This window comes from Syngnathoides biaculeatus, chromosome 16 (genome assembly GCF_019802595.1).
Source record: "Syngnathoides biaculeatus isolate LvHL_M chromosome 16, ASM1980259v1, whole genome shotgun sequence".
Classification (NCBI taxonomy): Eukaryota; Metazoa; Chordata; class Actinopteri; order Syngnathiformes; family Syngnathidae; genus Syngnathoides; species Syngnathoides biaculeatus.
In genome coordinates this window covers 404,404-430,607 of record NC_084655.1, presented here as the reverse complement: position 1 = coordinate 430,607, position 26,204 = coordinate 404,404, and the positions used below count along the sequence as shown (strand labels likewise).

Below are 26,204 nucleotides of genomic sequence, written 5' to 3'. Positions count from 1 at the left end.
GCCTTCATCCATCGTAGACACTCCGTCAACTGTATTTCAGGCTTTGGAAAATGAATCAACCGGGCCCCTTGTAACCTAGCAGGATATGTTTCATTAGAATTGCTCGTTCCCCAAGTGCATCTGAGGACCATTTTCTTCTCAACATTAAGTTTTCCAAGCACACACTACTAACAACCAGCATTGCTTGTGGGACAATATGGTGAGAGGGTCGTGTGAAGCCAGGGGTTAAGAAAATGCAGCTATCTGATTGGCTATTATTGTACGAGTGATTGTCAGGTTGGAAAGTTCCATTGCTCCCCTTGGACAATTGTCATAGCAGTAGTGAATGACGGAACAGTGAATGGGTAAAAGCACTCGTGTGGGATGTTGACACACTTATCTTTTCCCTGTCCTAGATGAAGAAGATTTTACATCTTGCACATATGTGACTCTTATAAGGAATAGTTCCTATAAACAGAAATGTCTCTTGTTGCATTGTTGTTCTTTGTTCTCCATGTCGCACCAGGGCAGCACCGACTGCTGGAGAAAAATTCCTTGTGTTTTTTTACACACATGACAAATATAGCTGATTCTGATTAACATACCTCGATTTTATAGCTTTTGTTTTTCATGGCATGTACACTTCCACTAATAACTACAGCATGGCTCTTCACACTATTCACCCAGTTAGAGTTGTAGGAGTATTAACCACTTCTGACGTGTTCTGGGACGTTCAAAATAAAGTTGTAACAGCAAAAAAGGTTACCGGGTATGCAATGTTGTTCCGCGGTCAGACAAGTGCTTTTGTATGGGTCTGGAAGTAGACTCACTACGTCACACTGAACAAGCGGATCACGAGAGAAATCGGAAGTACGTCATAGACGTTGTGTACCGGAGCCACTGAAAAGGACAAGTAGCTCCCTATTGTGTGATATTTACTGTGAGTATTACACGCAAACATTGTATGTATGACACAGTCAAGGAAAACCCATTTATTTTTGGTCAGGTTGTCGGTAATGGATAAGTGCTTTGTTGTGCTTGCGCACAGACTGCGTTGCTCAACATGGCGTCTTACGCACAACAAGACGTATTTTTAATAGTAATTGCGGACTGCCGGGAAGTAAAACGATTAAACTAAAGTTAGTTTTTGTGTTGTTTCTTTGTTTTTTTTTAGTCCGCCTGTTAGATGGGCTTTCCTGAACATTTGAATTGTTTGTGAACTTTTAATTTAAAAAAGCAATTGAAGATATGCTGAACCCGGCGGTGTTTTCCACCCACCTTTCCTCATTCGGGTTTCATTTGAGCTTAAATCTAGACCCCGTGCAGAGTGTAAGGTGTCTGTCTCATTTTGAAAACGTGTTCATCACCAACCTAATAAATCTCAAACATGTTTTACAAAGTAAAGGTGAGGTTTAGACTTTATTAGTAGAATAGCAATATGTGACAATTGTAAGGGATCGATTGATGTGCAGAATTACGATTAAATTAAATGAAAAACACGTTTCCTCCTCTCACATTATATTCAAGTTAACTCTACTCGAACTTCCGGTTAGGAACTGTTATCTAAAAACAAAAAAAGGGACCAAAATAGCCAATTACGGTAATGTCTTCCATTCATGGATTCTCTTTTTCTTGATCTGTGTAGTTAATCAAGTTTTTATGCGACATACACCGCAATCCCTCAGACATTACTGTGAGTGGTGGACTGTTTTTCTTTACTCTATATCGCTCGTCCTCCTACTCACAAGTTCTCAAATTCAGGTCAAGTGTTGAAAAGCACCATGTCATGAGTTTTGTGTCTTTCAAGCCTTTATTCACCAACCAAGCAAAGGAGTATAAGATGCATGTGATGAGATTGTCTTCTGTAAATTACGTCTTTTTGAAAGATGCAAGCTTCTTTCTGCGCCACTGCCTGAAGAAAGCATCTTCCAAAAACTGACTGGAGTTTTTTATCCCATCTTGAACTAGAAAATGTCCAACCACCTCAAATTTCATCGAAACATCCCATACCACTATCCCACCTCCACTTAGCTGCTCTCTGAATTTAAGTGCAGCTCTGTGTCTGTTTGTGATTCAGCCACGGCCCATCCATGTGGTCCATCAAGAGTCGCTCTCATATCATCAGTCCATAAAATCTTTGATCTGTCTTCAGAAATTTCTTGGTCCAGTCTAGCTGCTTCAGTTCATGTGACCTGTTCAGTAGTAGTCTTTTTTTTCCAGCCTTTCTTAGCTCAGTGATGAAAGTCCTCTGGATTTTCCCAGAATTCTGCATTTTTAAATTTTCATGAAAATTCCTCCGGAAAATTTAGGAAAAAATCACAAAAATTAATCTGGATATTAGTTGACAACATTGAACGAACATGCATTTGAGTTTGTTGTTTTTCTTTCACGAGTGGAGCCATGTTGAGGCACTAACACGAGTAACAGTAACACCTCTTACCTCGCATTCTCATGACCTTGCCATATCTCTGGGATTTTGAAATTTCGGCGAGAACGGAAGCCACAAAGGGTGCATGTGTGCACACAAAAGGCAGAGTAATCACTGAATGTCGAGTTTTTGAAAAGCGTTGTGTAAACTAATTCATGTGTGATCAGCCAGGTACGGCCCCAGCGCAATGTTCAAACAGCAAGCCAGGCAAGCTGACTTACATGTAATAGTGGTCATTGCTCGAGGAAAAGGACTTGAACAGAGATTTTTTTTGTCCAACTACATTAGAAAAGGTCGAAAAACCTGGTGAGTGAGTTAAAATCATATATCAAAATAATAAAGGCAAGTCATTATACAATTAGTATTACTAGATCTATATTTAAGATAGTGAGCAATCTGGTCGAGTGTATCAGTACAACGCGACGTAACAAGTTTGAGACTTAATAGTATTTACTACAGATCAACTTCTTGAACATATTTTGCTGTACGGTGTAGAAATTCTAGGATATATTTTCATGTATATTCTATATCTATAATATGTATAATGTGGGGAAAGGACAATTTTAGATCCATTTTTACTGAATAGTTCACTTAATTCATTTGTCTTGAGATGAGATGACATATTTTAAGTATATTTTAATGACAAATGTGATTTTGTGCTATCCGGTGATAGGGGATGGGGGGCAAAAAAATCTGGGCTTGGCCCTTGGGGAACTTCTGACCAATTTTTTTTTGGTCAGGACTTAGAAATTTTACTTTGAATTTTTGTCTGAATTTTGTTCACAGATATCGCCAGAACGCACCACAGCCATCCATTTTTTCCAAAGTTTTGCAGGGGGCATGCCACCCAACTCCCTTTGCCGGACTTCGCACCTTTTGATGCTCGCACTTTCATCTCTGTTACCTCGGCCATGTCTCTCAACGCTGAACATCTTGTAGTTTGACGTATTCCAGCGAGGTTACAGTTCTGAACTTTGAGAGACATGGAAGATAATGAGTTCCTGGTAGCATCACGCTTAATTCTTCTGAAATCCTTGGGAGTTAATTTGCATCTTTTTCTCTTAGCACGTTTCTTCCACTGACAGTTCGCATTAAAATGATTGGTGATGAGATCACTCCCATTATTTTTGCGATTTCATTTTCATAAATTTTTGACAATTCAGAGTCTGTTAAATTTCTTATGCCCAATTTTGTCTGAAGAAAAGAAGCCGCAAAAGAATTTTGCAGAACTTTTATATTTTCACAGTTTTGATCTCTCGGCCACCTCCACAATCACCACAAATACACAGTACATGCTTTGCTTAAACCCACGAAGCATTGAGCTTTATCCAGGGAGGAGCAAGGAATTATGCCGTAAAGTAATGACACGGTCAAATTACTTAGTTACCAAATTATTCTGCACAACATGTAAAGTTAATACATATATTTTCCTTTCGGCTTGTCCCATTAGGGGTTGCCACAGCGTGTCATTTTTTTCATGTGCACCTTTCTCCAGCATCTTCCTCTCTCACACCAACTGCCCTCATGTCTTCCCTCACAACATCAATCAACCTTCTCTTTGGTTTTCCTCTCGCTCTTTTACCAGGCAGCTCCATCCTCAGCACCCTTCTACCAATGTACTCACTCTGTCGCCTTTGGACATGTAAGTGCTCTCGAACCTTATCTCAAAAACATCCAACTTTGGCTATCCCCTTAATGAGCTCATTTCTAATCTTATCCAACCTGCTAACTCCCAGAGGGAACCTCAACATCTTAATTTCTTCCACCCCCAGCTCTGCTTCCTGTTGTCTCTTCAGTGTCACCGTCTCTAATTCGTACATCATGGCCGGCCTCACCACTGTTTTATAAATTAACTATAAACTAACCCTAACCCCTAACCCTAACCCTAACCCTAACCCTGCCACAAAGAAGACCAGACACCTTCCACCAACTGTTCCACCCCGCTTGGACCCGTTTCTTCACTTCCTTACCACACTCTCCATTGCTCTGTATTGTTGACCCCAAGTATGTGAAGTCATCCACCTTCGCTTTCTCTTCTCCATGGAGCCCCGCTCTTCCCCCTCCATCCCTCTCATTCACGCACATATATTCTGTTTTACTTCGGCTAATCTTCATTCCTCTCCTTTCCAGTGCATCTCTCCATCTTTCTAATTGTTCCTCTGCATGCTCCCTGCTTTCACTGCATATCACAACATCATCTGCGAACATCATGGTCCAAGGGGATTCCAGTCTAACCTCATCTGTAAGCCTATCCATTACCACTGCAAACAGGAAGGGGCTCAGAGCTGATCCCTGATGCAGTCCCACCTCCACCTTAAATTTCTCTGTCACACCTAAGGCACACCTAACCATTGTTCTGCTGCCATCATACATGTCCTGTACTATTTTAACATACTTCTCTGTCACACCAGACTTACGCATGCAGTACCACAGTTCCTCTCTTGGTACTCTGTCATAGGCTTTCTCTAGATCCACAAAGACACAGTGTAGCTCCTTCTGACCTTCTCTGTACTTTTCCACTAGAATCCTCAAGACAAATAATGCATCTGTGGTACTCTTTTTCGGCATGAAACCATACTGTTGCTCGCAGATACTTACTTCTGTCCTGAGTCTAGCCTCCACTACTCTTTCTCATAACTTCATTGTGTGGCTCATCAACTTTATTCCTCTATAATTCCCACAGCTCTGAACATCCCCTTTGTTCTTAAAAATGGGAACTAGAACACTTTTCCTCCATTCTTCAGGCATCTTTTCGCCTGCTAGTATTCTGTTGAATAAGTTGGCCAAAAACTCCACAGCCATCCCTCCAAATTGCTTCCATACCTCTACCGGTATATCATCAGGACCAACTGCCTTTCCATTTTTCATCCTTTGTCGTGCCTTTCTGACTTCCCCCTTAGTAATCATTTCCACTTCCTGGTCCTTCACTCTTGCCTCTTCAACTCTTCCTTCTCTCTCATTTTCTTCATTCATCAACTTCTCAAAGTATTCTTTCCATCTATTTAGCACACTACTGGCACCAGTTAACACATTTCCATCTCTGTCCTTAATCACTTTTACCTCCTGCACATACTTCCCATCTCTATCCCTCTGTCTGGCCAACCTGTAGAGATCTTTTTCTCCTTCTTTCCTGTCCAACCTTGTCTACATGTCTTCATATGCCTCTTGTTTAGCCTTTGCCACCTCTACCTTTGCCCGACTTCGCATCTCAATGTATTCCTTTCGCCTCTCCTCAGTCTGCACAGTGTCCCGCCTCTTCTTTGCTAATCCCTTTTCCTTGTATGACTGGCTCTATTCTGGAGTTCAACCACCAAGTCTCCTTCTTCCTTTCCTACCAGAAGGCAGACCAAGTACTCTCCTGCATGTTTCTCTGATCACCTTGGCTGTAGTAGTCCAGTCTTCCGGGAGCTCCTCCTGTCCATCGAGAGCCTGTCCCACCTCTTTCCGAAAGGCCGGACAACATTCTTCCTTTCTCAGCTTCCACTATATGGTTCTCTGCTCTACCTTTTGTCTTCTGAATCTTCCTAAACACCACCAGAGTCATCATGAACACCACCATCCTATGTTGTTGAGCTACAATCTCCCCTTCCACTACCTTACAGTCAGTAACCTCCTTCAGATTACATCGTCTGCGTTGTTATACCTCAGGTCTTGTAGGTCACAATATATTCCTGCCTCTTTAAAAAAAAAAAAAAAAAAAAAAAAAAAGTGTTCACTGTTGCCATTTGCATCCGTTTTGCTAAGTCCACCGTACCATCTGTCCCTCAAAGTTCCTTTCCTGGATGACATGCTTACCCGTCGCTTCTTCATCGGCCCCTGTTTCCTTCTCCAACAATCTCCACCAATCACAACTCTGTTTGGAATGCTCAGAACTACTTCCAGTTCCTTCCAGAATTTCTCTTTCAACTCTAGGTCATATCTTACCTGTTGGGCATAGCTGCTAATCACATTATCCATAACGCCCTTAATTTCAAATTTCAGCCTCATCACTCGATCTGATATTCTTTTCACTTCCAAGACATACTTAATGAGCTCTTCCTTTAAAAAAAAAAAAAACCCTATTCCATTTCTCTTCCCATCTACTCCATGGTAAAATAATTTAAACCCTCCTCCTAAACTTCTAGCCTTACTAACTTTCCACCTGCTCTCTTGGATGCACAATATATCAACCTTTCTCCTCACCATCATGTCAACCAATTTCTGAGCTTTTCCTGTCATAGTCCCAACATTCAACGTCCCTCCACTCAGTTGTAGGCTCTGTGAATTCCTCTTCTTCTTTTGCTGGTGAATCTGCTACAGATCGCACTGGGTTGTGCCCCGGTAGGGCTGCATTTACAATCCATAAACATAATAAATGTAAATGGTTCTGTCTCCAACTGTGGAGAAAAAAAAAATGCTTACAATTATAAAAGTAACATACTGTAAATGATTTCTGGAGCCATCTTGAAATTGAATGCCTTTGTTCTTTGGAATTGATTATTATTTTTTTATACCTTTTTGTTTTATGCTGTGCATCAACAAATTATATACTGCATATTTCTTTAATTGATTAATTTGGTTGATTAATAATGTTTTTCATCACTTCATCAATGGCTCAAGTTATCTGTAAACCAAATGAAGACAATCAGTCTGGAAAATGGATAGTTACCTACAATGTGTGAGTAGTTTCCAACATTGAAATGGAAGCTCATTTGAAATTTACCTAGTGGCGAGCCAATATGATTATTTTTATTTGACATTGCAAAAACTATGACCCTGTAAATGTTTTAGATCTGGGCTACCAGTATTCATACTTTCTATAGCTTTATGCACAGCCATACAAAAGCTGACAGTTAAAGCCAGAAGTTTAACTACATTGTGGACAAACATTGAATTTTTTTGTCTCACTGTATGAGGTCAAATCAAACTAAACCTCTCCTGTTTCAGGTTGGGATTACTAAAATTATTTACTTTTGTTAAATGCCACATTAATAAAGAAAGAGAATTTTACAAAGCATCCTCGTGGAAGATGTCCCCTTATCGTAGTGGAGGGGTTTGTATGTCAAAATGATTCTCGGAGCAAAGTTCTTGGTGCTTTCACGACCATGCTAAGGTCGCCCTTGACAAAGAGGTCCAAGGTGAGAAACCAGACAAAGCACGGCAAGAATAAACCTATGACCTACAAAAAGAAACCTATAGAGCTCGTGCACATGACATCACCATTTTCACAGCACCATATTGCCGGTCAAAAAGAGCTGCTCGACAGTGCAGGGGACATTGAACAGCAGAGCAGAATATACACAATGCCCGAGACTTGTGCTGTTGGTTGTGACAACAGATGAGACATATTCAAAGAGATGGAATACCAGCTGAAAAGGATTTCGGCAATTAAACGTGATGGATGGTGCCCCAACAAATACACACGACTGTGTCGCGATCACTTCATTTCAGGTAGGAATTATTCTTCTCAATCTCAAATTCCCAATAAGTATTTACATTATGCATACATCATTTGAGACAATGCATTTAAAAAAAAAAAAAGACAGGGAGTCGTCTCCAACGTACACGAAGCGTGTTGCGGTCACACGTTAATCTTCGGTAAACTTCTCCCGGACATACTTTTTTTGTTTTTAATATTTATTGTTCTCAAATTAGTCCAATGTGTGTTTAAAAAAGAAAAGAAAATAAACTGTCGGTCACACAGAGGTTTACCGAAATTCATGTGGCCGCAATGTGCTTTCGTGTATGAGGGCTGAAGCCCATCCCAGCAGTTTATTTTCTTTTTCAAAATACGCATTGGAGTTATTTGAGAACAATGCATATTTTAAAAAAACGTCTGTCATGGAGAAGTTGACCGAAGTTTAACGCCGACTTGCTGTCTTCTTTTTTTTCCAATCATAGTTAATGTATGTGAATTTGTGTAAAACCAAGGGTCATTTATTTAAATATTGGTATTTCTATTGAAAAAATCTGAGTGGGTCCATCAACAGATCCACCAACGAAGTATTTATATGCGTCCAGACTCTTCTACGCTTTCAAATTCTTCCATGTAAATCTCGACGACTTACTCACCAGATATATGTGTGGATCCAGTTGTCCAAGAGAGCGGATTTATTGTCCAATTTCTTATTGGCGAAAATATGGGTCCTCTATGCCAAGTGTCTCTCATTTTTCCACGTACCTTTGTTTATTATCACCTTCTAAATGTTTAACGGTATCGGACAAAACTGGGCGTCCTGCTATAAGACTTATTTTCACGTCGTCTCCAACCAACTTAGCATTCAAGAATGATTTGTTTGACCGACACTTCCGGCCAGTGACGTGATTTGATGACGTACGTGCACGAGCTCTATATGCTGACAAAAGCCAGCAGGATTTTGAAAAATATAAAACGAAGACATTCACAGTTGAACAGTTTTGTTGTTTGGAGGAAAACTTTGCATCGATGCATTGTCTGGAAGGGACTGCATTTCACCATATGAATAGATTCTGGAAAGAGGAAAATAAGTATTTGAACACCCTGCTTTATTGCAAGTTCTCCCACTTAGAAATCATGGAGGTTCTGAAATTTTCATTGTAGGTCATGTCCACTGTGAGAAAGATAATCTAAAAAGAAAAATCCACAAATCACAATGTATGTTTTTTTCAACAATTCATTTGTGATACAGCTGCAAATAAGTTTTTGAACACCTGTCTATCAGCTAGAATTCTGACCCTCAAAGACCTGTTTGTGCGCCTTTAAAAGTCCACCTCCACTACATGTATTATCCTGAATCAGATGAACCTGTGTGAAGTTGTTAACTGGATAAAGACACCTGTCCAACCCATACAATCAGTAAGACTCAAACTTGTAACATGGCCAAGACCAAAGAGCTGTCCAAAGACACCACAGACAAAATTGTACAACTCCACATGGCTGGAAAGACCTACGGAGAAATTGCCAAGCGGCTTGGTGAAAAAAGGCCCACTGTTGGAGCAAATGGAAATAAAATGAAAATGAAATAAGATAAACATGGCAGTCAATTTCAATCGGAGTGGAGGCCCATGCAAGATATCACCTCGTGGGGTCTCGATGATCCTTAGAAAGGTAAATAATCAGCCCAGGAGTACACGACAGGACTTGGTCAATGATCTGAAAAGAGCTGGGACCACCGTTTCCAAGGTGACTGTTGGCAATACACTGTTTAAACCAGCACATGTCGAAGCCCTTCTTAAGTTTGCCATTGACCATTTGGATGATACAGAGTAGTCATGGGAGAAAGTTTTGTTGTTAGTTGAGACCAAAATTTAACTTTTTGGTCATAATTCCACTAACAGTGTTTGGAGGAAGACGAATGATGAGTTCCATCCCAAGAACACCATCCCTACTGTGAAGCTTGGGGGTGGTAGCATCATACTTTGGGGGTGTTTTTCTGCATATGGGACAGGATGACTGCACCGTATTAAGGAGAGGATGACCGCGGCCATGTATTGTGAGATTTTGGGGAACAACCTCTTTCCCTCAGTCAGAGCATTGAAGGTGGGTCGTGGCCGGGTCTTTCAACATCACAATGACCCGAAGCACACAGCCAGGAAAACAAAGGAGTGGCTCCCTAAGAAGCATATCAAGGTTCTGGCGTGGCCTAGCCAGTCTCCAGACCTAAACCCAATCGAAAATCTTTGGAGGGAGCTGAAACTCCATGTTTCTTAGCGACAGCCCAGAAACCTGTCTGATCTAGAGATCTGTGTGGAGAAGTGGGCCAAAATCCCTCCTGCAGTGTGTGCAAACCTGGTGAACAACGACAGGAAACGTTTGACCTCTGTAATTCCAAACAAAGGCTACTGTACCGAATAACATTGGTTTTCCTCAGGTGTTCAAATATTTATTTTGTAGCTGTCACACAAATAAATCGTTAAAAAATCCTACTTTGGGATTTCTGAATTTTTCTTTTTAGATTATCTCTCTCACAGCGGACATGCATCTACGATGAAAATTTCAGACCCCTCCATGATTTCTAAGTGGGAGAACTTGCAATATGTGTTGTAATAATGTTGTAAATGTTTAAATACCTATTTTCGTCAATGTATATTGTTATGATATTTTAGATAATATACGTTACATTATATTATTATACTTGCGTATAATTATTTGAACAGATAAACTTGGGCACCTCCAAGCATCTAAAAATTGGACCCAAGGATGGGCCAGATTATTGGTTCTCCGCAATCCTTTCTCCGATTTCCTGGCTGATTTGTTTTCAATTCACATGATTTAGAACTCGGAAGCACAGTGTTTGAGGTGTGACGTTGGGGTGTGACCTTAAATACATCCCAGATGTGCTGTCAATTAACTCACTTTGTCAGTTAACCTCTCAGGAGCTTCCAAAGCCATGACTTCATCTTGTAGGCTTTCCTGCGTTCTTTCAAGGCACAGTACTTTTTATGTGTGGAAACATTTGATCTTGAAGAAAATATTAACGTTTCTAAGAAATTCTCTCATTATGGTGTCATTTTAGAAAAGCAAATAGTGTTGATACTGAATGACCTGAAGAGGATTTGTCTGATTTGACTTCAGACAGTAAGAGAAAAAAACGTTTTTGCACAGTACAGTATAAGTAAACCTCTTCTTGCCCCTTGACTCACCCAGTCTTTATATTCTGGCAGCTGGAGATAGTTTGTATTATTAACAAGGGCTTACAGCCCACCTTTGGGTGTGCTGAAGAACCCTTCAAATTAATACTGGCACCCTGAAAATTTAAGTCCACATAACACATACAAACCTTTTTTAAACTTGTTTTTAAACAACCTCGAAAAGTGTACACCACAGTACTTGGTTGTTGTGTAATATTTATACAACAAAAATACAGCACCGCCTATTTTTTCCAAAGATGGTTTGCTCCATCTAAATCCTCCCCACCCTTCCCTGATTGGCTGAGCATTCTTCCCTCCACAGATTAACATGCTGTTTTCAAGGGATTTGGTTCCAGTTACCTCTCTGAAACCAGAATACGTGGTACATTCAACCACTCAAAACCAGCACACTGCTGTCATTTGCAGTTATCATTTTTGCTCCATTTAATTGTAGTTCATTGTGGTTTATATCTTTTCTTTTCCTAGCTAGGAATTAATTCAGTTGCACAGATTCTTTGTTTGAACTATCCCCAGTACTCCTAAAACTATGATTCCAGAATTGCCCCTCCAGGTTCCTAAACAGGTATGGCACTGCTGTTGTTACACACACAAGCCACGGTGAGAGTTTCACAAAATAAATTCACAAATGTGAACCTTGGCTGAAGTACGGTATAGCTAATGCACGCAGAGGATGAAACAAATGCAAGTAAAGACCAACGCTTAGCTTGAATTTCTACAACCTACTTAAAAACAGCCCAGTGAATTCAGGGAAGTAGGAGCAAGCCCCATGGAGCTTTGCGCTGTTTACATTGCTAAGACCAGCATTATGAGTGAGGCACATTGGCGTTATGGCTTCGCCAGCAAATTACCCATCTTTCACATATCTGCATGTGACTTTGTCATTCAAGAAGAGCACACATAGGTATGAAAGGCCTGTGCTAGTGTAGTGTGTGTTGATGACCTCAAGTGTGACATATTTCTGATGAATTCCTTAAATGAAAAGAAAAATTAGCATACATACCAAATCAAATAATTATACAGTACTTTCATGATTTATCTATTACACATATTTTTGGAATGTAACCCCCGTGATAAGGCATTTCTGTAATACTTTCTACTCTCAGTCAATATACTGTGCTGCAAATGAAAGTAAAGCAAAATAAGAATAATGTTCATTGTAAATGAAATACTGAAGTACAAGAAGTTATTCGAGTAAATGTAATGGAATACTACTGACTACCCACACCATTCCACGATCCTAAGCAGGTTAAGTGATAGAAAACAGACGCATGGTTTCGAATGGAAGAAAAATTTATGAGGGGGCTAAAAAGGCATTATGGGATTTCAATAGATAATGTTTGTTCATATAGATCATGTGATAAATAAATTTCAATTGATCCAAACCTTTTTGCAGATTGTAACCAGTTTTGGATTTCCTGGTCCGATAAAGTCTGTGAAGATGGCAAAGCTTCAAGGTTTTGATTTTTGGAAGAAAACCCTGAAAGAAGCTTGCTTTGTCGTGGCACCCATGGTGGATCAGAGCGAACTGGCATGGCGTTTACTTAGCCGTCGCCATGGTGCTCACCTCTGTTTCACCCCCATGCTGCATGCGCAGGTATTTGTTCGTGATGCTAATTACAGGAGAGAAAACCTCTATAATGAGGTTTGTGAGGAAGATCGACCCCTAATAACTCAGGTAAGAATATACTTTGGACTAACACAGCATCTACTTTTCCTCCCCACTTTTACAGAATGTATATTTTGTGCTAAAGAGTACTTTGAGAAGTTAATGAATGAATAAAATGGGAGAGAAGGTAGAGTAGAGGAGGCAAGTGTGAATGACCGGCAAGTGGCTGTGATTAGTAAGGGAGAAGTTAGAAAGGGACTGAACAGAATGAAAAATGGAAAGACAGTTGGTCCCGATGAGATACCAGTGGAGGTATGGAAGCAATTTGGTGAGTTGGCTGTGGAGTTTTTGACCAACTTATTCAAAAGAATACTAGCGAGGGAGAAGATGCCAGAAGAATGGAGGAAAGGTCTGCTAGTGCTCATTTTTAAGAACAAAGGTGATGTTCAGAACTGTGAAAATGGCAGAGAAATAAAGATGATGAGCCACACAATGAAATTATGGGAAAGAGTAGTGGAGGCTAGACTCAGGACAGAAGTAAGTATCTGCGACCAACAGTATGGTTTCATGCCTAGAAAGAGTACCACCGATGCATTTGCCTTGAGGATGCTAGTGGAAAATTACAGAGAAGGTCAAAAGGAGCTACATTGTGTCTTTGTGGCTCTAGAGAAAGCCTATGACAGAATACCAAGAGAGGAACTGGTACTGTATGCGCAAGTCTAGTGTGGCGAGAAATAGTGCAGGACATGTGTGAGGGTAGCAGAACAGCGGTGAGATGTGCCGTTGGTGTGTCAGAAGAAATTAAGGTCGAGCTGGGACTGCACCAGGGTTCAGCGCTGATCCTTTTCCTGTTTCCGATACTTATGGGATTCTGTTCTGACAATTACAGGGACTGAGACAAGAGTGTCCTGTGGCCCTTCCCGAGATTATATTACGACTACATCAGCACGCGCACAATGATTATTATTAAGGATTTTTGAAAAGCAATACAAGTACAAACCCAACAAAATATAAATACAGATAATTCCCAATATTTTGAGCATACGGGTATCAGCAAATTGGTGGTGCGCATTGTAGTTTGGTAGAAGGGTTTTCCTGATTATTATAATTATTATTTATTTATTTTTTTTAGATCAACTTTGGGGGTGCGCATTATACTTCCGGACGTATGATACTCGAGAAATTACGGTACCAATTATGCTGCACACAAATGGAATAAGTTGCCAACAGAGGGGACGTCAGCTCTTTAATGTTTTTTTATGCAGGTTGAAAGCTTTTCTTTATTTCTCATGCTTGATCTAGTTCCAATTTCTAATTTTAATATTTCCTGTACTGTACTGTTTTTAATTGTGCTTTTTCTACTTTTGATATATGGTATATATTTTGTTTTCCTTTTTTTTTTTTTTTTTTTTTTAGTTATAAATGTTTTAATTCTTTGTCTTCAAATCCTTAAAATCATGTAAAGCACTATGTATGAAATGCACTATATATATTTGTTTTGGTTTGAGTCACCTTAAGTCTGATCCTACCTTAATTGTGCTTAATATCGCAGTATATATTTCTGCTTGAGGAAAAAGAACGCAGCTTTATTTCTTATGTCTTGATTGCAACCAAAAAACTTATATTGTTGTTCTGGAATATGAAAGAGGTCCCCCTCATTTAAATTATGGCTGAGTGAAATTACTATACAGAGCAGGAGGGAGGGAGGGAATTGGAGGGCTTACTATGGGTTATGCTGCTTTTCTCGAAAATGAAAATGAAAACGTAAATTGTGACTTTCTATTCTGTGGGGTTCATTCCTTTCAATAAAAAAAATTGACAAAAACAAAATCAGCCTCCTTTGCTGAAGCTACTCTGAACTAGTAAGTACAGTGAAAAGACAAACCCCATGGGCTACATTAACCTTTTGCTGAAGGCCGTTTAGACTGTGTAAGGGGTGGCTGCAGTTTGAGCCCCAAAGTTAAAGAGTGAGTGCAAATTTTGAGGCAGTATAAGACCGGATGGATTCCATTTTCCCCTGTGGAAGCAACATGTTACCAAGCCACCAAATTGTACTTGTTTACCTTGTGGGGATCAGCGGATTGGAATATGGACATGGAACCACTGTATGTTCAAACTAGAGTAATTATGGAATGGTGAAAACATAATTATGCAATTCAAAATCTTGCTCCATTTCCAGTCTAGCTAGTACTGGCCCATCACAATCGATGAGCTATAAAACTTCCGCAAAGGGTACATCAGAGTTCCATCAATTTAAGATAGTCTGTGGGAGCTCTTTGATGATCAATCCTTGATACTTGCATTTACATGCATGTTTACTTCATTGGACTTTTCCGACCTATCAATCACTTGTACAATAATTGACAATCAGATAGCTGCATTGTCTCAACCCCTGGCTTGACACGCCCCTCTCGCCATATTGTCCCACAAGCAATGCTGGTTGTCACGAGTGTGCGCTTGGAAAAGTTAATGTTACGAAGAAAATGGTCCTCAGATGCGCTTGGGGAACGTGCAATTCTGATGAAAGATATCCTGCTAGGTTAGCCTGGTTGATTCATTTTCCAAAGCCTGGACCACAGTTGAAGTGTCTACAATGGATTAAGGCTTGCGGAAGTGCGCATGTACAACTAAATGTGAACAATATCAACAAACACAAGGCTGTATGTTTAAAATCACCAGTCAGAATGATCCATTGAGGCGCTCTTTAGTTTGGCAGTAAGAAAAAAACTTTTGGGTTTCTTTATGTTTCAAGGAGCAAAGAGATGAGACGAACCTATTGTTTTTGTTTTTTATATTACTTGCCACTTGTTACCTTGCCAATAAGAGTTGTTCTTCCCCCCATTTTATTCTATTTATTTTTTTGTCCAGTAATATATCTGCATGTTCCTGTCGAATTCCCCCTCCAGAGATCCATCAAGAAAAATCTTATCTTTATTCTCTTAAATACTTTGTTCCTCATTTACTTTATCCTACATTCAGTGAAGAAAATAAGTATTTGAACACCCTGCTATATTGCAAGTTCTCCCACTTAGAAATCATGGAGGGGTCTGAAATAATTGTATATTTGCATTGACCGGGCCTGTTAAATATTGAAATATACATGTATGATATTCATGTATTATGTTTCTCTCAGGATTGCTTAGATTGTATTCGTGGAAATAATTTTTTTCTTGAATGTACTTTTTTCAGTTTTGTGCAAATGATCCCGAGGTGTTCATTCAGGCAGCTCTTTTGGCCCAGAACTACTGTGACGCCATTGACCTCAACCTGGGTTGTCCTCAGATGATCGCAAAAAGGGGTACTTGGCCTTTTTCTAGAAATTATAAATTAATCAGAGACCACAACATGAAAACTTGTAACAGTTTGTGTTTTTTGTTGAAGGCCACTATGGAGTTTTCCTGCAAGATGAATGGGAGCTGTTAAAAAATATGGGTAATGCCTATTTTGAATGATCACAATTTAATTTAAGTTATTTTGTCTAGATGCCTTTTTTCAATATTTATTGTAACTGGCAGTGGGAGAAGTAAATATTAGGAAGTAATAATAGACAGAATATCAGTCCAAATTGCATCATGAATGAAATATATTTTTTTTCAATTTAATTATTTGATACCAACAACTAAGTCAGAATTATGTCTGATGAAGATTAACAGGTGACAAAGTGACTGTCCATTACCAGAGTCAGCGTGAAAAACAAATCATTTTTTCCATCCATCCATCCATTCATTTATTATCTACCCCTTTTCCGGTTCGGGTCGCGGGGGAAGTAGCTTCAGCAGGGATACCCAGACTTCCCTTTCCCCAGCCACTTCTTTCAGCTCTTCCAGAGGGATCCTGAGGCGTTCCCTAGTCTCTCCAGCATGTCTTGGGTCGTCCTCTGGGTCTCTTTCTGGTGGGACATGCCCGTAACACCACACCAGGGAGGCGTCTAGGAGGCATCAAAATCAGATGCCCCAGCCACCTCATCTGCCTCCTCTCAATGGGGGAGGAGTAGCGGCTCGACACTGAGGCCCTCCCGGATGACCGAACTTCTCACCCTATCTCGAAGGGAGAGCACGGACACACTGTGGTGGAAACTAATTTCGGCCGTTTGTATCCGGGCTCTTGTTCTTTCGGTCACAATCCACAGCTCATGCCCATAAGTGAGGGTAGGACCATAGATTGACTGGTAAATTGAGAGCTTCGCCTTTCGACTTAGCCCCCTCTTTACCACAACGGACCAATACATAGTCCACATCATTGAAGACGGTGCACTGAACTGTCTGTCGATCTCCCACTCCATTCTTCCCTCACTTGTGAACAAGACCCAAAGATACGTAAATTTCTCCACTTGGGGAAGGATCTCATCCCGACCTGGACGGGGCACGCTACCCTTTTCCGGCCCTATCTCGAAGGGAGAGCCCGGACACCTTGAGGAGGAAACTCATTTCGGCCGCTTGTATCCAGGATCTTGTTCTCTCGGTCATGACCCACAGCTCATTCCCATAAGTGAGGGTAGGAACGTAGATCGACTAGTATATTGAGAGCTTCGCCTTTCGCCTTAGCGCCTTCTTTACCACAACGGACCGATACATAATCCGTATCACTGCAGACGCTGCAGCGATCTGTCTGTCGATCTCCCACTCCATTCTTCCCTCATTTGTGAACAAGACCCCAAGATACGTGAACTCCTCCAGTTGGAGAAAGATGTCATCCCCGACCTGGATTGGGCATGCCACCCTTTTCTGACTGTGGACCATAGTCTCGGATTTGGAGGTGCTGATTCTCATCCCAGCCACTTCACACTCGGCTGCGAATCGCTCCAGTGAGAGTTGGAGATCGCGGCTTAAAAAAGCCATCAGAACTACATTATCTGCAAAGAGCAGAGATGCGAAGTTGAGGCCACCAAACCGGACACCCTCTAAGCCTCGGCTGCGCCAAGAAATTCTGTCCATAAAAATTATGAACAAAATCGATGAAAAAGGGCAGCCTTGGCGGAGTCCAACTCTCACTGGAAACGAGTCCGACTTATTGCCGGCAATGCGGACCAAACTCTGACAGCGGTCGTACAGGGACAGAATAGCTCGTATCAGGGGGCTTGTACCCCATACTCCCGAAGAACCTCCCACAGGACTCCCCCCAAGTGACACGGTCCAATGCCTTCTCCAAGTCGCCAAAACATATGTGGACTGTTTGGGTGAACTCCCATGCACCCTCGAGGATCCTGCCGAGGGTGTAGAGCTGGTCCACTGTTCCACGGCCAAGACGAAAACCACATTGCTCCTCCTGAATCCGAGACTCAACTTCCCGACGGACCCTCCTCTCCAATACCCCTGAGTAGACCTTACCAGGGAGGCTGAGGAGTGTGATCACTCTACAGTTGGAACACACCCTCCAGTCACCCTTCTTGAAAAGCCAACCCCCCAGTGTGCCAATCCATAGGCACTGTCCCCGAATCCCACGCGATGTTGCAGAGGAGTGTCAAGCAGGACAACCCCGCAGCATCCAGAGCCTTTCAGAACTCCGGACGACTCTCATCCACCCCCAGGGCTCTGCCACCAATGAGCTTTTTAACCACCTCTTTGACCTCAACCCCAGAGATAGAAGAGCCCGCCTCAGAGCACCCAGACTCAGCTTCCTCATGGGAAGGCGTGTTGGTGAAATTGAGGAGGTCTTCAAAGTATTCTCCCCACCGACGCACAACACCCCGAATTGAGATCAGCAGCGCCCCGTCCCCACTATACACAGTGTTGACGTGCACTGCTTCCTCCTCCTCAGACGCCGGACCATAATTTCCTTGAAGCCATCCTGAAGTAATTCTCCTTGGCCTCACCAAACCCCTACCATGCCTGGGTTTTTGCCTCAATGACCACCGAAGTTGCATTCCGCTTGGCCAGCCAATACCTATTAGCTGCCTCGGGAGTCCCTCAGGCCAGAAATGCTTGACAGCATCACTCAGTGTTGGTGTCCACCAACGTGTTTGTGGATTGCCACCACGACAGGCACCGACCACCCTACGGCCACAGCTCGAGTTGGCCACCTCATGATGGAGTCGCCAGAGGGGTGTGCTCTCCAGCACTCCCTCTAAGGACTCCAAAAAGGGTGGGTACTCTGCACTACCGTTTGGTGCATAAGCACAAACAACAGTCAGGACCCACCCCCCTACCTGCAGGAGGAGGGAGGCTACTCTCTCATCCACCGGGGTAAACCTCAACGTACAGGTCCCGAGCCGGGGGGCAATCAGTATAGCCACACCTGCTCGGCGTCTCTCCCCATGACAACTCCAGAGTGGAACATAGTCCACCCCTCTCAAGAGGAGTGGTGCCAGAGCCCAAGGGGTGCGTAGAGGCGAGGCCAACTATGTCTAGTTGGAACTTTGTGAACTTACACACCAACTCGGGCTCCTTCCCTGCCAAAGAGGTTACATTCCATGTCCCTAGAGCTAGTGTCTGTAGCCCATGGTGAGCCCATGGGAAGGGGCACCCATGTTACCCTTTCGGGCTGTGCAGCCCCGGCCACCAGGCGCTCGACTTTGAAACCCACCCCCAGGCCTGGCTCCAGAGTGGGGGGCCGGTGACCCGTGTCCGAGCAAGGGAAACCAAAATCCATTTTTTGTAGTCATCATAGGGGTTTTGGAGTCGTACTGTGTCTGGTCCCTCACCTAGAACCTGTTTTCCATAGGTGACCCTACCAGGGGCATGAAGCTCCAGGCAACTTAGTTCCTTCGATCATCGGGACACACAAACCCCTCCACCACGATAATGTGACGGCTCGAGCAGGGGCGAATCTTTTTTAAGTGACAAAATTAAATAAATCTGTATATCAAGTATTGTTCCCTGCCTGCATACATATACTGTACAGTACTACTTTTGGATATTTTGAATTTGGCATGGCAGGCAGGCGTCCGGCGTTAAGAATTCGTGAGGAAGTTGTGATGGCCCTGTCAGAACTTGTACTGGCCCCATATATTCATGACCTATGTTAGGTTTTAGTGATTATTTTGTATTTAGTGTCTGTATAATGTATTATATGAGGCCGTTTAAGAAATTATTTGTATCATTGCATTCATGCCAATGACTGTAGGAACCGGAGTAAAATCAAGACATTGCAATTACACAAATAATAATCTGAATACATAATACAAAATAATAATTGAATACATCAATTACAAAATTACCAAAACTTTTAATTAGCACTGACATTCCAACAATGGTTTTTGTTCTTTCATGATGTGCACACCAAGTATGAAAAGGGATGCTCCGATTAGGGTTTCATGATGCAGATTGTGGTCCTGTTGATCTGTGAAGGAGATCTGCCGATTATAGATTAGCTGTACATTTTTCAATTTATTTATGATTAGTGGTATTGGCTATATGATCAAATGGGTTTGCTTTGTAGCTCTTGCGTGCCTATACAATGGGACCCGACATTGGTGTTGGGTGACTATGGTAAAAATAGTCACAATTATTTTGGTGAAATTGTTTATTTTATTTTTTTTGTTTAATTTATTTCAAAGCTCTATTTGTTCAGCTCCCAAAACTCCACTTCATATAAAACTCAAAATAACCAGAAAATAAATGAATAAGTAAAATAATGTTAAAATAATAGTTAAAAAAAAAAGAAAAAGAAAAATTAATACATTTACATACAAAATGTGTTACCGGAAATGCTTTCAGTCATGACGTTGTCCATCTTTGATGTCTAAAAAGTCCTCTCATTATTCTGGCAGGTTATTATTCATTCAGTCATTATTTTGCAGGTATAAATAAATTTGGTCACTTCAACTGAACTGAAGTTGATCTGATTTCTTGACTTTTTTTGTACAGTCAATGACTAAGGTTGGGGGAAAACGAATTTACTCAGGTCCCAATCGTGCAAGTTCTCTCATGGAAATATATGAGAGGCCTGTAATTTTCATCGTAGATACAGTATACGTCACTGCAGACTTAAAAAACTAAATCCCGAGAATCACAGTCTGATTTAAAAAAAAAAAAAAAAAAAAAAATGTTCGAGGTGTACCCCGCCTGTCCCAAAGATAGCTGGGATAGGCTCTGGTCTACCTGAAACCCTAGTGAGGATTAGAAGTACAGAAAATGGATGGATGGAAATCCAAGATGGTGGCAGGTCATTTTTCTCCCGGAATTACTTGCCACAACAGTAACTGTGGTCTTTGGCGCCTGTAAGCCTCACTGAGGAGGTGAGCCAGGATTCAGGTGAAGCACAGCAGGAGTGGACACAGTTTGGAATTCCTGTTAATCCATCGACTGAATCTATGTTCCCTTCCTAACAAAATTAACATCTTCTGTTAAAGTCCAGCAAAGCCGATGGACGTTCCGTTGCCCTGTACTTCAAGGAGATCTGGCTTTGTGAGACAATCTGCAACAGAGCTGAAATGCTACCCATTTTCAACCGACACCGGAGGATATTCCTTAATATCAATCAAAATTTGTGCACAGACTTCATGCAGCTCACACTGCACCACACTTTTAGAGTCTCCATTTTTAAACTATAAGCCATTCTACTCGCCTCTTGAGTTTAAACTGGCTGGTATTTACCTACTGCCTCAAGCTAACACGACTGATGAAAAATGCACTGCTAACGCTCGCTGAAAATGTAAATGAAATTGAAAAAATAAACACCCAGACTCACCCCTTATTATTCTCGTAGACTTTAACAAAGCTAAACTCAACCACAAATTCCCTAAATTCAAGCAGCACATTAACTGTCCTACCAGGAAAAATAACATTTTAGACCACTACTAGACTACAGGATCTGATCGCTGCTGCTGCTGCTGCTTCTTTTCCTTTCGGCTTAGGGGTTAAGGGTCGCCGCAGCGTGTCATCATTTTCCATCTTAGCCTATCTCCTGGATCTTCCTCTCTAACCCCAACTGCCCACGTATCTTCCCTCACAACATCCATCAACCTTCTCTTTGGACTTCCTCTTGCTCTTTTGCCTGGTAGCTCCATCCTCAGCACCCTTCTACCAATATACTCACTCTCTTTCCTCTTGACACGTCCAAACCATCGAAGTCTGCTCTCTCGAACCTTGTCTCCAAAACATCCAACTTTGGCTGTCCCTCTATTTAGCTCATTTCTAATCCTATCCATCCTGCTCATAACCTCAACATCTTCATTTCTGCCGCCACCAGTTGTTTCCTTTTGTTTCTTCAGTGCCACCATCTCTTATCCATACATCATGGCCGGTCTCACCAGTGTTTTATAAACTTTTCCCTTCATCCTAGCAGAGACTCTTCTGTCATATAACACACCAGACACCTTCCGCCAGCTGTTCCAACCTGCTTGGACCCGTTTCTTCACTTCCTTACCACACTCACCATTGCTCTGGATTCTTGACCCTAAATATTTGAAGTCGTCCACCCTTGCTATCATTTCTCCCTGGAGTCTCAATCTTCCCCCTCCACCCCTCTCAATCACGCATATATATTCCGTTTTACTTTGGCTAATCTTCATTCCTCTCCTTTCCAGTGCATGTCTCCATCTTTCGAATTGTTCCTCTGCATGCTCCCTGTTTTCACTGCATATCTGAATATCATCTGCGTACATCATGGTCCAGGGAGATTCGAGTCTAACCTCATCTGTCAGCCTATCCATTACCAGAGCGAACAGGAAGGGTTCAGAGCTGATCCCTGATGCAATCCCACCTTCACCTTAAATTCTTCTGTCATAGCTAAGGCACACCTCACCACTCTTCTGATGCCATCAAACAAGTCCTGGACTCTTCTAACAAACTTCTCCTCCACACAAGACTTATGCATGCAGTGCCACAGTTCCTCTTTTGGTATTCTGTCATGGGCTTTCTCTAGAGCCACAAAGCTCCTTCTGACCTTCTCTGTACTTTTCCACTAGCATCCTCAAGGCAAATAATGCATCTGTGGTACTCTTTCTGGGCATGAAACCATATTGTTTCTCGCAGATACTTACTTCGGTCCTGAGTCTAGCCTCCACTACTCCTTCCCATAACTTCATTGTGCAGCTCATCAACTTTATTCCTCTACAATTCCCACGGCTCTGAACATCACCTTTGTTCTTAAAAATGGGAACTAGTACACTTTTCCTCCATTCTTCAGGCATCTTTTCACCCGCTCGTATTCTATTGAATAAGTTGGTCAAAAACTCCACAGCCACCTCTCCCAAGTGTTTCCATACCTTCACCGGTATGTCATCAGGACCAACTGCCTTTCCATTTTTTCATCCTTGGTAGTGCCTTTCCAACTTCCTCCTCACTAATCATTGCCACCTTCTGGTACTTCACACTTGGCTCTTCTACTCTTTTTTTCTCTCTCATTTTCTTCGTTCATCCACTCCTCGAAGTATTCTTTCCATCTATTTAGCACACTACTGGCACCAGTTAACACATTTCCATCTCTGTCCTTAATCACTTTTACCTCCTGCACATACTTCCCATCTCTATCCCTCTGTCTGGCCAACCTGGAGAGATCCTTTTCTCCTTCTTTCGTGTCCGACCTGGTGTACATGTTGTCATCTGCTTCTTGTTGAGCCTTTGCCACCTCTACCTTTGCCCTACATCGCATCTCAATGTACTCGTTTTGCCTCTCCTCAATCCTCTCAATGTCCCACTTCTTCTTTGCTAATCGCGTTTCTTTAATGACTTCCTGTATTTTGGGGTTCCACCACCAAGTCTCCTTCACCTCTGATCGCTGCTTAATCCACTTAATTCCTACATACAGACAAGTATTTGTCACCAATGTACCGCTAGCATTGCGAGTATAGACCGTTCGTGATTATTCGGTGACAGGCCAGTGCATTTAACCTAGTGCTCACGTTTGTATTTTCAGGAATTTTCACGGAAATCCACTTTCATCTCTAATAATGTGATTCATTGCTTCCAGTCTTCAAGCTGGTTGCAGCTTAAACAGAAAGATCCGACAAGGCCGATCCGTAATTCAATAAATCCTGCTGATTTTAGACCGAATGTTGTGAATACTCGACGTGGGACGCTCCTGGCGATGACTTTAGTGGACTGAAACCACCATCTGTACAACCGTAGTGCCAAGATTGAAGTCGTATTGTTCGCGTCGAAGCAGCTTGGCCTAAATTAGCCTAGCTGGGACCGCTAACAACAGAAGCGTCTGTTTTCCAATATTTACTAAGGAGGAAAACAACAAACACTCATATCTACACGTCCTGCAAAACCTACATATCGTATACAACGAGGATAGTGAGTACCAATAAGAAGTTGGGGGGAGTGGAAACGCCAACTTAAACTTGCTTAAAACTTGCTTATCGGCCTAGTATTCCTTAGCTTAGCTTACAACGAGACGCATTTGCGATCAATTCCTGGATGTTGAAGAAACATCGAATGTGAGTAACTTAACTTTTACGATGAGGGCCTTGAGGACTTAGGAAATTTAACAAGTCTCATCTTAGTACCCAAATTGGTGCCGTATCGTTGGCGTTGAAGCTGCTCGGTCCAAGTTAGCTTAGCGCGCTAACGTTACTTCCTACGTAGAGTATGCAACGAGGACCAAACGTCAATCAACCTTGAACTACGAATGAGAGCCATTGTGGTTTGAATCCCCTCCATCCACGTATTCTTTAAATCGCCATATCCTTTATATTTTTAACATAGGAAGTATGTGATTTGTGTACCTTATGTGCTGATTTCGTTTATTGTGATTGCTTTCATTTGACTTTAACTTTAACATAGATTAAGTAGTATGTAAAGGCCCCGTATCTCAGTGGTTAGAGCACTGGTTTGACAAACCAGGGGTTGTGGGTGCGTATCCCACTGGGCCCTCCACTCCCTGAGAAGGGTTGCGTCAGGAAGGGCATCCGGCGTAAAAATTGTGCCAAACAAATATGAGCGTCCATCTGAGATGACACGCTTTGGCGACCCCGAAAGGGACAAGCTAAAAGAAACTGCTGCAAGTACTATGTAAATTGTGTATCTTTTGTGCTGACTTTGTTTATTTGATTGCTTCTTTTTTATTATCTGCAGCCCATTGGGCAGCAAAATATTGTGCTAACTGTCAGCCGGTACGAAGCCCGGATAAATGTAGAGGGTTGCGTCAGGAAAGGCATTCCAGCGTAAAACTGTGCCAAACATATATGAGCGTTCATCATGCGAATTCTACAACAGTTAGGTCGTGGCCTGGGCTTTCAGGTCGTGGCCTGGGCTTTCGACATCTGCACCCGTAAATGGGTTAGGGTTAGGTTAACCCTGTCCTCATGTACTCCCTCACAACATCCATCAACCTTTTCTTTGGTCTTCCTCTCGCTCTTTTCCCTGCCAGCTCCATCCTCAGCACCCTTCTACCAATATATTCACTCTCTCGCCTCTGAACATGTCCAAACCCTCTAAGGCTACTCTCTCACCTTGTCTCCAAAACATCCAACTTTGGCTGTCCCTCTAATGAGCTCATTGCTAACCCAATTCAACCTGTTCATTCCAAACGAGAACCTCACCATCTTCATTCCTGCTACCTCCAGTTCTGCTTCCTGTTGTTTCTTCAGTGCCACCGTCTCTAATCTGTACATCATGGTCGGCCTCACCACTGTTTTATAAACTTTGCCCTTCATCCTAGCGGAGACTCTTCTGTCGCATAGAACACCAGACACCTTCCGCCATCTGTTCCACCCCGCTTGGACCCGTTTCTTTACTTCCTTACCACACTCGCCATTGCTTTGTATTGTTGACCCCAAGCATTTGCATCCACCTTCGCTATCTCTTCTCCCTGGAGCTTCACTCTACCTCCTCCGCCCCTCTCATTCACGCACATATATTGTTTCACTTCGGCTAACCTTCATTCCTCTCCTTTCCAGTGCGTGCCTCCATCTTTTTAATTGTTCCTCCGTCTGCTCCAAGCTTTCACTGCAGATCACAATATCATCTGCGAAGGGATTCCAGTCTAACTTCATCTTTCAGCCTATCCATGACTACCGCCAACATGAAGGGGCTCAGTGCGGATCCCTGATGCAGTCCCACCTCCACCTTAAATTCTTCGGACACACCTAAGGAACATCTCACCACTGTTCTGCTGCCCTCATACATGTCCTGTACTATTTTAACATACTTCTCTGCCACACCAGACTTACGCATGCAGTATCCCAGTTCCTCTTTTGGTACTCTGTCATAGGCTTTCTCTAGATCCACAAAGACACGATGAAGCTCAGAGCTCCTTCTGAGCTTCTCTGTACTTTTCCACTAGCATCGTCAAGGCAAATAATGCATCTGTGGTACTCTTTCTAGGTATGAAACCATACTGTTGCTCGCAGATACTTACTTCTGTCCTGAGTCTAGCCTCCACTACTCTTTCCCATAACTTCATTGTGTGGCTCATCAACTTTATTCCTCTATAGTTCCCACAGCTCTGAACATCCCTTTTGTTCTTAAAAATGGGAACTAGAACACTTTTCCTCCATTCTTCAGGCATCTTTTCGTCCGCTAGTATTCTGTTGAATAAGTTGGTCAAAAACTCCACAGCCATCTCTCCAAATTGCTTCCATACCTCTACCGGTATGTCATCAGGACCAACTGCCTTTCCATTTTTCATCCTTTGTAGTGCCTTTCTGACTTCCCCCTTAGTAATCATTTCCACTTCCTGGTCCTTCACTCTTGC

General features: G+C 42.2%; 1 protein-coding gene across 7 annotated transcripts in view; it reads left to right on the top strand.

Annotated features, from left to right (window-relative positions):
* Positions 1 to 783: 783 nt before the first annotated feature.
* The window catches only part of dus1l (dihydrouridine synthase 1-like (S. cerevisiae)), a 90,602-nt gene continuing 65,181 nt past the window's right edge, over positions 784 to 26,204 (top strand). Inside the window, exons 1-5 of one of the 7 annotated variants that reach the window (XR_009798954.1) lie at positions 811 to 919; positions 3,993 to 4,049; positions 12,411 to 12,692; positions 15,813 to 15,921; positions 16,005 to 16,055. Coding sequence is in view for 1 of the 7 variants with exons in the window: in XM_061847342.1 (XP_061703326.1) it covers positions 12,456 to 12,692; positions 15,813 to 15,921; positions 16,005 to 16,055 (397 nt within the window). In the remaining 6 variants the exon portion in view is untranslated. Of the gene's footprint in view, positions 920 to 3,992; positions 4,050 to 12,410; positions 12,693 to 13,755; positions 13,889 to 15,812; positions 15,922 to 16,004; positions 16,056 to 26,204 lie in introns of those variants that run through there. The other 6 variants (XR_009798953.1, XR_009798956.1, XR_009798952.1 and 3 more) reach the window with 6 other exon arrangements.